This window comes from Sphaeramia orbicularis, chromosome 13 (assembly GCF_902148855.1).
Source record: "Sphaeramia orbicularis chromosome 13, fSphaOr1.1, whole genome shotgun sequence".
Classification (NCBI taxonomy): Eukaryota; Metazoa; Chordata; class Actinopteri; order Kurtiformes; family Apogonidae; genus Sphaeramia; species Sphaeramia orbicularis.
This window is the reverse complement of record NC_043969.1, coordinates 26,856,331-26,870,332: the sequence shown is the minus strand read 5'-3', so window position 1 is coordinate 26,870,332 and position 14,002 is coordinate 26,856,331. Positions and strand designations below refer to the sequence as shown.

Here is a 14,002-nt window from a genome sequence, read left to right as displayed (position 1 = left end):
TTTATACATACATGCCTAAAACCAAAGAGCTTTACACAACACACATCTATTAATGATAAAGGTATGTTGCTTGCAAACAGGGAGCAGCACAAATTGTACTGGCAAGCACTGCACTCATATTCTGTCTTCTGTAGCCTCCTCAGGGACAAGCTTTGCCTGTGCCATCCAGACAGGCGTGCAATTCCAGACTGAGAGTGGGAGGGGTATTTTTGGGGTTGTAGTGAGGGTGGGATAGGGTGGCAGTCAAAGAATGTGAAGGGGAAGGGTCGCCGTATTGAAGCGACACCATATTTTACCCACCCATGTGAACACATAGAGAATGACTGTTTCTCACACTGCGATCAAACATGTACGAACTGACCGGACATAAAAAGTCATACTCATGCATTTACTGAGGATATTTTACAGTGAAAAGTTTTTGATTCACTTTGAAGTGATGATGTCAGTCTTGTTTTGTTATTTTGCGTGATTCCCTCCAATAAGGGAGAGTGCAATTGAAAAAAGCAGGGTAATATATTACACAGTACCAAGGTTATTAGTCTACAACTGAGGTCAGAGAAGGAGGGAGGAAGGGGGATTTGCCTAATTAATTACTACTCAGACACGCACACACTCACATACACACACGGCCATGACCTTTACTAATATAGTTTGTACCAGACCACACAAACAGAGGTCCTTTTCTGTCTCTTTCCCTCTGTTGCCACAACACACACATACACACACATCCTGTCAGGAGTCAGTAGAGTGAAAGGGAGAATCAATTACATCCCAACTAAGGAGAAAGAGTTGGTTGCTTGATGGCTGCACGTCAAGAAGACTGTAGGTCACGGGGTGTGTGCGCCCATTTGTGTGTTTTATATGTTAGTGTATGTGAAAATCGAGCCCTTTTCCTGGATTCTGATTACATCATTTTCATTTTAAAGACCTTGCTCCAATTAAGTAATTAGTTGCTTGGTGTTTTCTCTAATTATAGAGTTGTTCATAAAAGAGCTGCTGACCAGCCAGGGATCGAAAAATGGAGACGGCTGCACTTTTTCCTGCACACACACATTCAGACATGCACGTCCACTGCCGAGTTTAACATCAAGTTAATGCAGTCAAATGCTTGTTATTTCTGGTAAAGGGCAGGGCGAGACTCTATATTCTAATCACACTAAAACAGCACTGTGCTTAATAAAGAGCTGCTTCAGTCTCACAGACAGATGTAGATTATTGTATTGCAAGTCACTGAGCGTTGAAATGAGTTCTTTGAATTTTGTGTTTTACATGATTATTTTTTACAGTAAACAAAAGCTGTCTGTCAATAACACTTTTTAGAGTGTTGATTGAAACCCACTGATTCAATATCTGTCTCAAGTTGCATGAGTGCTTAATATTAATCTATTTGTCTCAGCACCTTAAAGTTTCTTTATGTTGTGGTGTTATGTAACTTTTGCATAGTTAATGTTTGCTTAATAAGAATCTTAATGTAATTAGTAGTACAAATTAGTAGTATAGTATATAACTAGGTAATGTCTGTAAAAAGAGCTATCTGTGTGTGTAAAAATGTAAGAAAACAAACTTTAACACAATACGTGAAATGTGTGGAATGCCACCGATCTCCTTACTCGAGCCTGTCGACAGAGAAAGTGGCTGTGATCTTGAAGATCTCACCACTCAGCCTGTGAAAGCTTCACTATTTAATGAGATTCTGTGATGCTGCCCAGGCGCAGGACATCGACTAACACTCATACTGCTTTCTTTCTCTTAACACACACACACACACACACTTGCACACAAAGAAAAACACCCACCTGGTTTTGGTTAGCCCTCTGTGTTTGCAGTTAACGTTCAGGTCAGCAGGAGCAGGAGTCTTAGCTAGGATTTCAGATAAATAGCTGACGTATAGTTAGTATATGCATAAATATACAGTAGATGCTTTTTAATTTTGTTTCTCAAAAGGTAGAGTCTCAGCTTTGAAAATTAAAGCTGTATTTATGCACACCCAGGATAGTGATAGGTCCAATGTCAACAAGGCAACAATAAACATGTCATCTCTGATGAATGGTAAATCTCCATCTGCACCGACTGCAAGTAAACGGTGGATGTTGCCTTTTTTCATTTTTAATGCGAACATTGTATGTGAAATGTGGTATGCAGCAGTTGTTGCATTATTCTGCCAAAGTTTGGTTTCATCAAAGTCTATGTAAGTTATGTCTGAGGTTTGCATGCTTTATACATATGAAAACAAATAACATAGCGGCTATGTTGACCCATCAGTGCAGCTTTAATGCCAGAAACCAACAATTACATACATCACCAGTTCAGCTTGTGTTCTCAGATACTATGTGTGATGGATGAATAGTTGGATGGAGGGATAGACCATTGTTTTTCTCCCCAAATTTCATGATGAGTGCAGACAAGGAGGATAAAAACATGCATATAATTGTACCAACAGGATCTTGGGTAGAAACAGTGAATATGTCAAACAGTTAAACCAGGGTCAGTTGGGGAGAGGAAGGATAGATGACCAGAATGGGATTGAATGACAGAGGAGAGAAGTGGTGAGTAGGGAGGGATGATTGGAGATGTGGAAGGAGATAGGAAAGCACGGCGCGTGGCTGCCATGTCATCCTGTCATTAGCAGGTTGTTTGGGTCTTTAATTCATCATTCAGACCTTTATTGACTGGAGAGTGGGAGATCACTATCATTGGGAGACACTAGAAGAGGGTATGCATGTGTGACACTCAGTCACCAGCTGCTCTTCATTTCCTGATGCCAAATAGATATCACATAAGATATCACATAAATATATCACATGCCATATCTGCTAAGGTCAAATAATGCTCAGCAGTCCATGGAAGTGTTATGCAAAATATACCATGTTATGTATATTTAGCAAAGTTGAATTCTGTTAAACATCCTCTCGCTACCTGGTTACCTGAGATGTGCGGCCAAATCCTGGTTAATTCACGTCTTTTAATCCTGCTGCTGTTTTATTTATCTTTATGGCGTTGTTTTTGTCCTACCTTGCTTTTTAATGTCATATGACAATCTGTGGTGATGGGTGTTGTGGATAATCATCCTCTGTAAATCCAATGATACCTCCATAAAATAGGTGTTTTCAGTTTATCTATGTGTATTTTAAGTGTCTTTCATTTGTGTTTTTTTTTTTTGCTTTGTACCTGAGAATTACACCGATCCTAGCTTTGGTTAAAAGAGATGTCAGAATGACTTTGAGCACCAGTGATCTGTGTGAGATGATTATGACAGCAAAAGGAGTCGACAGGACAGGAGACTCCGCAGAGACCAGTTGACACTATGATAACAAGGTGAGCACCACTGGGGCTCACGTGTCTTGTGTGCGTATTGTATTGGAAGACATGGGTTATGGACATGTGGGGTGTTTTTTTTGTTTTTTTGTTTTTTTGTTTTTTTTTTTGAGTGGGGGGATGGGGTACTATACGAGTGACTGTGTGTATTACGTGCGTGTGTGGTCTCATGGGAACACACATTAGTCTGGCTTAGCCACCTGCTCTGTCATTGGACATATCCCTGCTCACAAACGCACTTACAAACACATATATACATACGCACACTCCACAGGGACACACTCAGGACATATGGCTCAGCCCGTCAGAATATTCCTTCATTTCGTGTGACCCGTTGACCCCCGCTGCCACAGACGTCAGCCATGCATCAGCATCACAGCATCACATCTTCTCACTGCTGCAACGCCGCTGGTGGTAGGCTGCCTTACAGATATCCTACAGACACACACAGGAGGAAGGGAACACATAACCTTCCCACTTAGTTTGTTTTGATAGTTAAACTGTTCCTCGCTTTTCCGTCTTTGCTGAATCCTATTATTCTCCTCTCCTCAGGTTTTCTTTCTCTCTGTGTCTCTTTATCTCTTTCTCCCTTTCTTTTCTCTCTCCGTTCCTCATTGAGATCTCATTTTTCAATGCCCAAAGCTGCAGGGTATTAGTTATGCAAATATTGACGTGCAGCTTTGGCCTGCTAGCTATCAATTGAAATCAGCAAATCGATGGGCCTAATAGCTGCTCATTAGCCACTTGATGCATTTCCAGGGCTAACATCAGAGCCTGTCAGCGGCCCCTAATCAATACAGTCTAAAAGTATTACCTAACCAAGGCCCACACCAGACACCTTTTTAATAACCTGAGTTGGCTGTCTGGCTTTCTGTGTACTTGGCAAAGGGGTAGAAATAGAGTGTCAGTAGAAATTGAGAAAAGTTAAGTAAGACGGTTCAGTATGAGCAGAGCAGGTTTAAACTTCTTTGTCATATCAACACAGCATCTCATTAGCAGTAACATTCCCATACACCAAGCAGGCACATTAGGCTTCTTAATTCATTTGTTGTAATGACAGCATAATGGAAATCCTCTAAGCAAAGCACAATGTCTTGCAGAGAGACATTTGGTGCTGATAATGAAATCTCATCAGTCGGATTTTAATAAGTAACCTTTTCTTCTGTTTTTTTTTTTGTTTTGTTTTTTTTATTCTGTTGTTCAGGCATGCGTTGGAGCAGCCTGTTGTTTGGGCCTGGAGAATGGTACGGTAAAGACTTTGATGCAGCCAGGATGCTGCTGCTGAGAACAGGGCCAGACTGGAGCCCCTGTATCGCCCCTAGCACAGAGCCCTACTAAGCTTAACTCAGCTGTTTGATGCCGTTCTGTGCGAGTGTTTGCCTGTGTATGTCCGTGTGTGTGTTTACCCAGCTCAGGGGTTACATAAACAAGAGCAGCTAGCCTACAGGTAAGACCCACAGGAGACCAGCCGAGAGAGAGCGAATGAGATGGAGCGGCGGTCTCTTACCTTGGCGTTCCCCAGGTGTTGTCGCCATTGCTAGACCGAGATATTCAGTAATGAAGGGTAAACAGGAAAATGACTAAAGGAGATACTAAAACCAAAGTTACTACACACACACACACACACACGTGCAATGAATACACTCATGCTCAGTGTGTTAATATACTTAAGTTGTGGAAGTAAGCGTATGCGCATGTTTTTTTGTGCATCCCTGGTATATCTGGGGCTGCTGTGAAGAGATGGGGAGAATGTAGGCGGACGGGGGATTGGAGGCGGAGGCTGGCAGTGGGGCAGTTGGCCGCTGGTGCAGAGAGAAAGAACACGGAAGGGGATTGGTGTTGGGGGTGGGGGTGGGGGGGGGGTGCAGCGGAGATAAATCATTAGAGAGCAGGTTATTGGAAATGCAGGGAGATAAAAGAGTGAAGAAGCCAGTAATTGCCTTAAAGATCAGACTACAAAGCATTACTTTGGATTTTACAAGGCCAGCCAGCAACAAAAGAGCAGTAATTTATGAGCTCAGTGTAAAAGAATAGCATAATTACATTAAAAATTAATGCTAATGAGGGCTAAAATGGGGAAGGTGGTTATTATGAAAGTTTGTATTCATCTTCCCTGGGTTGAATGATGGCTAGTGGCTTGATTAATGGCTTAATTTCTATCAATTAGCAGGCAAAAAAATCTCCACTGAGACGGGTCTAAATTGAGCATTGAATTACACATCTTTACCGCGGTGCAAGAGGAGAGGCAGTGGGGCAGAGGAGGGGAAGGCACATTATTGAAACCTGGGAAGCCAAGAGATGTTAATGTGTGCACCCGCATGTCTGTGTGTGTCGGCCTACATGCACATTAAAGCTGCACGTGGTAAACTTGGAAAACTGTTTTAATCTTTATGTATTCAAAGAACTAGACTATGCATTGTCACCAGGTTTGGAGCAGTGTGTGTTATGAGTGACGTAGAGCATTTAGTGAACACATAGAGAGTGTGACAGAAATATACATTTTTGTGACTTTGAGTCTCTTTTGCCAAATTTTAGCAATGTGATTTTCTTTGATTAAACTGCCCAAAAATATTTCTTGTCCTCACTACCCATTGTAAATTAAGCACCACAATGTCCCCTTTTCCTTGCCATGACATATACATTTTTAATATTTCCCTTGAATATCTTTTAGCTCTGTTTTTCTAGTGTAATTCCAGAACACTGCCGGAGATTTGCTGCAATTTGTGAGACCTCAGTAAAACAAGCAGTTAGTTTTCCCTTTATTTATTTTTCTCCCACAACAAGTGCCATGGTAATTTAGCCGGTACGGTAGTGCACTCAATTACTGGAATTAATCAGCAGCAGCAATATATTCAGCTCGGCTGCTCTTGATTGACAAACTGTAGACCAAAGTCAAGTTTGCAAAGACTCAGCTACCACAGCCAACGGCCTCCTCTCACTCATAGACATGTGTTGTTGAACAGTTCCCTCTCCTGGCTGGAAGGTGTGACTGCAGCACAGTGTTCACGTCTTCAAGGCTGAAGGAGATGAGCTGAAATCAGTTTCTATTGGCTAGTTTGATTTTCTCTGCCCATCTTCTGGTCCTAATCAATGAAGTGGACAAACATCTATTAAGAGAGAACAATAGCCTATTGATTCTGAGCCACTCATCAGCACCACTGTCTGTCCAACTAATTTCAGTAATGAGATGGCAAGTGAGTTTTCTGGCTGCATCCTTTATACACATCTACACACTCACATGAACGGATGTAAACATGCGAAGATGTAAACACAAGTTTATATTCATTGCTCATTCTGTACGCATTGCTCTAATCTCCAAGTACAAACATCTTATTAATTGGGGTTAATCCCATTTCCTAGATGATGGAAAGGGCTGTAATGTGTTTCAGCGTCTGGGTATAATTGCCATACAAAGATAGAATAAACAAATATAAAGCAGTGCAGACTCCACATTTACTCGTGGTTACTTTTCTTTTCCTTTATGTCTCTTTACTCCCAATGTTTTCCCTCTCTCAGCTTTCACTTTATCCTGCCCTCATCACTGACTGAGCAGCGTTCCTAATGCGGTGACAATTGAGTCGACCTGTTAAATTAATTTGCCAGATAATGTGTCAATATTAAATATCAACTTTGACCTCTCTGAGCTGAGGAGTGCGCTCACCCAGCTAGAGTATTGATTTTTGTCTGCCTCTAAGCTCGCCCAGCCCGCACTCAAAGTCCATTATTTTTGATTTTCTCATGAAATACATATCTTTTCCCGCTGACATCTGACAAACAGCATATGGAAGTCATTTTATCTACCAATAATGTGTTTGTCAAAAAGTCTGAGGTCTTAATGGATTTCTGCAGCGCACACGGACAGCCCAGCAACAGACGGGCCTGACAAGGAGATACTAGCAGATAGGGTGTGTGTGCATGTCAGCAACAAGGGTTTGTGTGTGTTTGTGTGGTTCTTTATGTAGGGCATCGATGCTCAAAGGACAGCAGAGACAGGGTAATTGAAAAAGTAAATTAATTGTGCTGAATTAATTGTCCAGTCATGGGCGTTCGTTGTGACACGTGCACGCTCATGCAGCCGAGCAGTGAGCGGCGGTGATAGTGGTGTGAAGGACAGGCCGCAGTCTCCAGGAGGATATTGGACCAGTGTTCAGACTTCATCTAGCAGCCCAGTCAAGGTAATGACTATTTTTGGAGCCGCTGTGCAATGTGTCTGTGCTCACATATTCCCGCACAGGGTGACAAGCTGATAGTCTGTCATAAAGGGACGCTTAATTCCACTTGTCACTCAGTTGTCCAATTCTGCAGTGCATTTAAATCAAAACTGAGTTTGTTTGAGTGCTATTATGAACTATAATAGGTTGTGTGCACCTTTGGTCTATGGGTGTGGGTGTGGGTGTTTGAGGGAGCATGCAGCGCTTTGCTGTGAAAGCTGCAACAAATATTCATTTATTCATTAAACACCAGGCCCATGAAGATCTGTTGTGACACCCTTTCTGTTATTGCTAATGGATTGAATTAATTCCTGCCATTAGCCCCAATTGGATAGTGTGTGTGTGTGTGTTCCAGTGTGCTGCATGTGTGTTCGCCTTTTTATGCCAACCGTAAGTGTGAGTGCAAAGTTGGTAATTTTGCTGGCACACGTGTACATGTAGGAGTTCTAGTGTCATGGTGCTGTGTGTGTTAGTGTGTGTGTGCTTGTTTTCATGACACAGCCTACATCAGTGGAGCAGAGAAGCATGGATGTCTGCTGGATTGACAGATTGAGAGATGGGAGAGTGCAGGAGAGGACGGATGGATGGGGGAGAGAGGGATGAATATTGACTGATCAGTGGAAAGATTGACAGCCACAGAATAATAGGAGCATTCAGACTCTGTCTTTTTTTTTGTGTCGCCAACTTTCCAGGCACACCTATTTTTGCCCTCCTACGCTATGAAGACTGTTCATGAATTCTTGAAATGAATTATTATCTGATATGCAGAATCCTGATGTGTTTATATCCAAGAGTAATTTACTGGAAACCCTTTCTGTCTTTTTGTTTGATTGGACAAACCAGAGCAAAATACTTTCTGATAGATGAAAACTGTATGAAACCTAATCACATTTAGTCTCCATAATGAAATTCCATTGCAGTGAGTTTGTGTTCATATTTTGATTATTTTAGAATGCATTATCTCAGTGTAATTCACTGTCTGGCTATTATGTTGTTAGTATTTTTTTTCCACTTGCCTTTTGTAATGGCCCCATGCCCTTGGATAACCAAGAGTCCTTTTCATGGAGGCAGAGATTAAAATAGGAGAATATCAGATATTTTAGATTGTATGTGTCAAAGAGTATTATACAGAGAGATAACATACAATCAACTAAGCCCAGTCCAAATGAAATCTGGTGCCTTTCAAAACATGACAAGGGACGGTTGGCCCTCTGTGGGTTTGTGTACAATCATGTGTGTGTGTGTTTCTGGACACTCGTGTGCATGCTTTTGTTCATCGGCTCCCATCTGTGTTACATGTGTTTCAGAGGGAACTTCTCTGGAGGAGCAAGTGCGAAGGATAAAGGACATTGAGGCCATCGAGAGTGATTCCTTTGTTCCTCAGGCTTTCAAATCATCCAGGGATGACATAAAGGTGCGTTCTGTCTCTCTTTCTCTCCCTGCCCCTCACTCTCTCTATCTTTTCACTCCGTCTCTTATTGAATTTCCCTCTCTGCGATGCTGTGCCGTCTGTCCAGAGACAGCCCAGGCCAAATCAAACATCCCCATTCAGCGCCGTTTGTTCCGAACTGAGACGGTTTCATCAGACACTCCACTGTTCACCGCCTCCAAAGCAGCAGCACCCACACAAAAGCCACAGCAGGCAGCAGCCATCCTCTGCCTTCCCCTCTCAGTCTCTCTCCCCCCTCTGGTTGTGCAGATGTAGACAAAACACAGAAGTCATTATTGAAATGTTCCCGTCTCTGAAGGAGGAGGAATTAGATTTGTTAAGGCCTACGGCTGTTTTGAAGAAATAGGTAACATGTGACAGACATTTGGGGCACAAGTCAGTGAATCTAGCAAAGGTCAAGACCCGGGTGGCTGCAGTTTGGACTGAGCTGAACCAATCTGCCTCAGCCTGGGCAGGTTGCACAGATTACCTATACATTATATAATAGGCCTTACAGACTTTTAACCTGCAACTTCCACAACATCAGCTGTGTGGGCAGGTATTAACTTTTTATTCACATCTGTTCTTCACGTGTTGAACTTTGGACCAGTCAACTCTGAACATACACATGTTGTATCTATAAACATAAAAATGATGAAAGACAAATTACAGGAAAATAGAAAATATTTTTCTCTAAATATTTCCAGAAAACCACATTTGAATGATAGATCGATTAATCTCCTGGGCATATTTCTGCATGTTAAGCTAGCATTTCATCTGGGCTTGTTGATAAAATGTTTAAATTGCACTTTTCTGTATCACATTTTTGGGTTGTAAATAGGAAAGCATTTGTAAAAATAACTATTTCTAGTAGACTATAACATATTGTATAGATTAGGGTTATGTTTGTCATTGGTGAGACTATATGTTAATGTTAAGTAAATATTTTTACTCAAAAGACCAAAATAATACAGATGAACAGCCTAAAAATGTCCATATGTTTGTTATGATAAATAAGGAACCATTTCATCTTATATTTATTTATTTAGATGACTGCTGAGGAAAAAGTAGTGAAACCTAAATATAGGTATTCTACAGTATCTCACGATTTCTTTTTTCTTTCTTAACCAAACTGCACTTATTAGAAATGTATATGAGGATGTCATTACCAAGAATTGTGATGACCAGTCAAAAGATGTGATATTTGGCAGATCACCATAATTATTAGCCAGTGTGTTTTATATTGCACTCACTTTTTTATCCTGCCAAATGAATTTCAAATAGATCTTTCCAACTGGGTAAACATTTGCTCTGGGGCTTGTATCAGGAGTGTTTGAAGCATGAATAGACTTGGCAAAGTATTAGTTTTGATATTTCTTCTCTGTCAAGTTCAAGAACGGAGAAAATGCCATCTTTCCAAATATGGGGCTTATTATAGTTTAAAGTAGCACCTCAACAGGGCTTTACAGATGGCAGCATGAAGGGGCAGAGAGCCTTTGTCCTTCTTAGGTGAAAAGGGGACCAAAAGTGCCTTTGCTCTGACAGAAAAGGGTTTACAATAACACTGCTGTGTAAATGACAAGGGGGAGGGATAATGAAGCATGTGGCGGTATGTGTTTCATTGTTTACTTGTATGAGCTACAGCCCTCACTCTGCATTTGTAGATGTAACCCCTCACTTCCAGAAGTTATATTCCATATATCATCCATCTTTGTATATGTGGCTTGAATCAGGACAGCACCTTCTTACTGTCCTGATTCAAGCCACATATATAAAGATGGAGGATTGATCTACAAAAGTCAGAATACAAGCCAAACAGTTCACAACCTTCTGCAACAGTGTCACGCATCAACCAGCCCTTCACTGCCATCTGCTGGAAAAAAAAAAAAAGTCCCACTACATTTCACAGTAGTTTGCTCCGTCCCAGTTCCGTCCTGGATTTGAAACAAACATGTGCAAATTCTGCATATTTTGCTGTTTTATTTATATGCAGGATATAGGGTATAAACACTTTTTATATACTGTAATATATATGATTCCTTCGAATATTTTCCCAGTTCTCTGTGCCCTTTTGGGGCTGTTTTGCAGCTTTATGTAATACTTTCATTTTCTTTGAGGAATGCATTCAGTGACATTAATGCTACAACCACACGTTCAGAAAGGGCTTTCTTCATTTGCAAAACGTCTGAAAACATGAAATACTGAGACCCACTCTCAGTTAGTAGAGAGTTACATTTTTGATTTGCTCTTGTTTTACCTTAAATAGTCCCATTGTGTCTGATTTGTATCAGCTCTGTTAAAATATCGTGTCACGTGGTCATCTTAATCTTTTATGTGTTGTGTGTCAGGTTGAGTCGTCCGAGGTGAAGCAAGAGTCAGAGAAAGCAGATTGTCTCGGTGTCAGTCTGCCTATGTCCATAGTCTACAATGACAGTGACACACTCGCGCATCCCAGTGTAAGTTGTTAACCCGTCAACCCACACACGGTTGTTTCAATATCACACCAGTTTGTGACAGCAGCCTTTTTAGCATCCTGTGAGCCAATAATCTGTCCTCGGGCAGAGCTAACAAAAGTTGATTTCTCATCTTGTCATGTTCTCTTTTAGTGTGTCTCAGTTTTTTATGAGTATGATACTTACTTTTATTGAGTTGTGGGAATAAAGTTGAAAACTTTTTATGTGAAAGACATATCGCTGCTGTTACTACGACTACCACCACCATACCATCACTCTGGCATATTCCAACACTGTGTCCTGTACACTATAGGACACTGCAGTTAGTAGTTTATATCCACCTAACATCAACTCCTCCCTTGCCCGCAGACCAATGATGAAAAACGAGAAGGAAAACTTTAAACTCCAATAACGCTCCCTGGGGCTTCCCAGTCATCTATCTCTACTGGGGAAACTAAGTTATGCCCTGACGTATGCAGATAACCCCCTCACATACACACACACACACACACACACACCACCCTCCAAGCTTAACTGTGTGCACATACACACACATACACACTTTCAGACAGGCTGATGTATGGTAGCAATATGCCCCAGGCGGGCCTCGGCCTCAGCTCTAGCTCCAGCTCCACTTCCAATTAGAACAGATGAGTCCCATTAGCCCAGCCCAGATACTGTCATCCCACACACACAGCCTCATTAGCACCATGACACCAGTGTAGGGCCGACAGACAAGAACTCACTGGTGTTGAATCTAACACACAGATAACATGCAGCACAGCTGTAAGCAGCGTAGGTTAGGAATGAAGGATTGACATGGCCCCGGTTGATCTACAATCTGCATAATAATAGACACATATCATCACATAGATGTACAGTATGTACACGTAGCCAGCATGTCAACATTATCTCTCACACACTGAATATAGAAATGATCTTCCACATCTCCTCTTTGTCTTTGTGTCTTGCCTCTCAGTCTTATTGTCATTATGTTACTTCCTAATAAACAGATGCCTTCATTCATCAGACACTTGCAGCGGTGGTTTTATAGCCCTCTTACAATCAATATCATTACTGCTGGTGATGTGCTGCGATAAATACAAGACGCCCAAGTATGAAGGCCCTTTCCATCAGGATACAAGCTGGGCTGTATACTCAAATAAAAAGTTTTCCTCAGCTAAATCTTGGAGTGAGTAGATAAGGACAGACTAATAAGATCATGAATTTCTCTCTTGTATTAGATCGTCATCACTGTGTGACTCTGTGTTCCACACTGAGGTCACATGGTTGATGTAGTAGGAACAACACTGTGCCAGAGTGTAGAACAGACCCAAGAGGTTTTGGATGTAAGGACTTAGTGACCATACCACATTGAATCACAGCCTCTTTATCTCTGTTGTTAGGACTTTTCAGTGGAATACAACCAGAGGATAGTGTATGACTTTGAACAGCAGTCTAAACTAGAGTGGAAATATGCTATAAGGTCTACCAGCATCCTCCTCGTTCAGTCTGCTCACTAACCATTCCCCTCACTGTCCTGCAGTTGTTCATGGACAAAGAGAAGGCAGAAGAGCTGTGGCTAAACAGACTGATCTCACTGCGACAGGAGAGGCTCATGGGAAGTCCTGTGACCTGAAGGGCATGAATCAGACAGAAGACCCCTCCCTTTTCCAGAACAGATCCATCATTGATCTACACCTCATTCACTCAGTTGATCTTTCATTTACTGTGTCCTAGTACCTGTCATTTCTCTGTGTGTTGTAGTTTTTTCCACTGCATTTCTTAAATAACTCCCACATCCGTCTAATAATTTGTTGAGAACTTAACAAATTAACAGGTTTTGGTCTGGTAAATATTTGAAAATGTGCTCTACATTCAATAATGTAGTGTTTTGTTTGGCCTCTGTTCTTTTCATTTTACTGCACCCTTATTTTGACATGACCTGTTTTACACTGGGAATGTAACATTTGTCATAAACGTTGACTTTGTCTTTTGTAATGAAGTCAGTAAATAAAGAGAGCTGTTTAGTAAAATCTGTCTTGTAGTTTTCTGAATTAAGTAAGACCCCAGTTAACATCCTACTGACATATGCTAGATTTTTAAGGTAAGGCATACATGTCTTCAAAAAGACCACATATGATGAATGAGTCACTCTCAGATACAGTAATCTAATATGAAAGTAGTCTGACTCACTCTGAGGTAGTAACCTTATCGCACTGGTTTTGCATCAGGATTAACATCAGAAAGCAGAGATGCCCTGTCATCTGCTCATAACCTTTCTCTACTCTCTTGGCTATACTTACGTCTACCAGGCGATATATGTTTATTCAGTGTTGTGTTGGACTGCTATGATGTTTGAGTAGGTATTTCAAGGCAGTTTAGAGACCAGACTCAAGACTATTTGTGGAACGGCCAGATGGTAAATCTATACTCAGCTGAGGACACTATGTGTCACTTCAGAACCCCCTAAATAGTAAGCATGGTAATGATATAAGAAATAAGTGTGAAGAAATGATTTGATAAGGAAAGAACACAAATGAAACTTTTCCAGCAAGGTGTCGACACCCCACATGATCTATTTTCACATCCAA

At 41.3% G+C, this 14,002-nt stretch overlaps 1 protein-coding gene across 1 annotated transcript in view; it reads left to right on the top strand.

Moving 5' to 3' along the window:
* The window catches only part of rsrc1 (arginine/serine-rich coiled-coil 1), a 111,787-nt gene extending 98,343 nt beyond the window's left edge, over positions 1–13,444 (top strand). Inside the window, exons 8-10 of the mRNA XM_030152322.1 lie at positions 8,834–8,940; positions 11,304–11,411; positions 12,955–13,444. Coding sequence (XP_030008182.1) covers positions 8,834–8,940; positions 11,304–11,411; positions 12,955–13,047 — 308 coding nt within the window. The 3' untranslated portion in view covers positions 13,048–13,444. The remainder of the gene's footprint in view (positions 1–8,833; positions 8,941–11,303; positions 11,412–12,954) is intronic.
* The last annotated feature ends 558 nt before the right edge of the window (positions 13,445–14,002 follow it).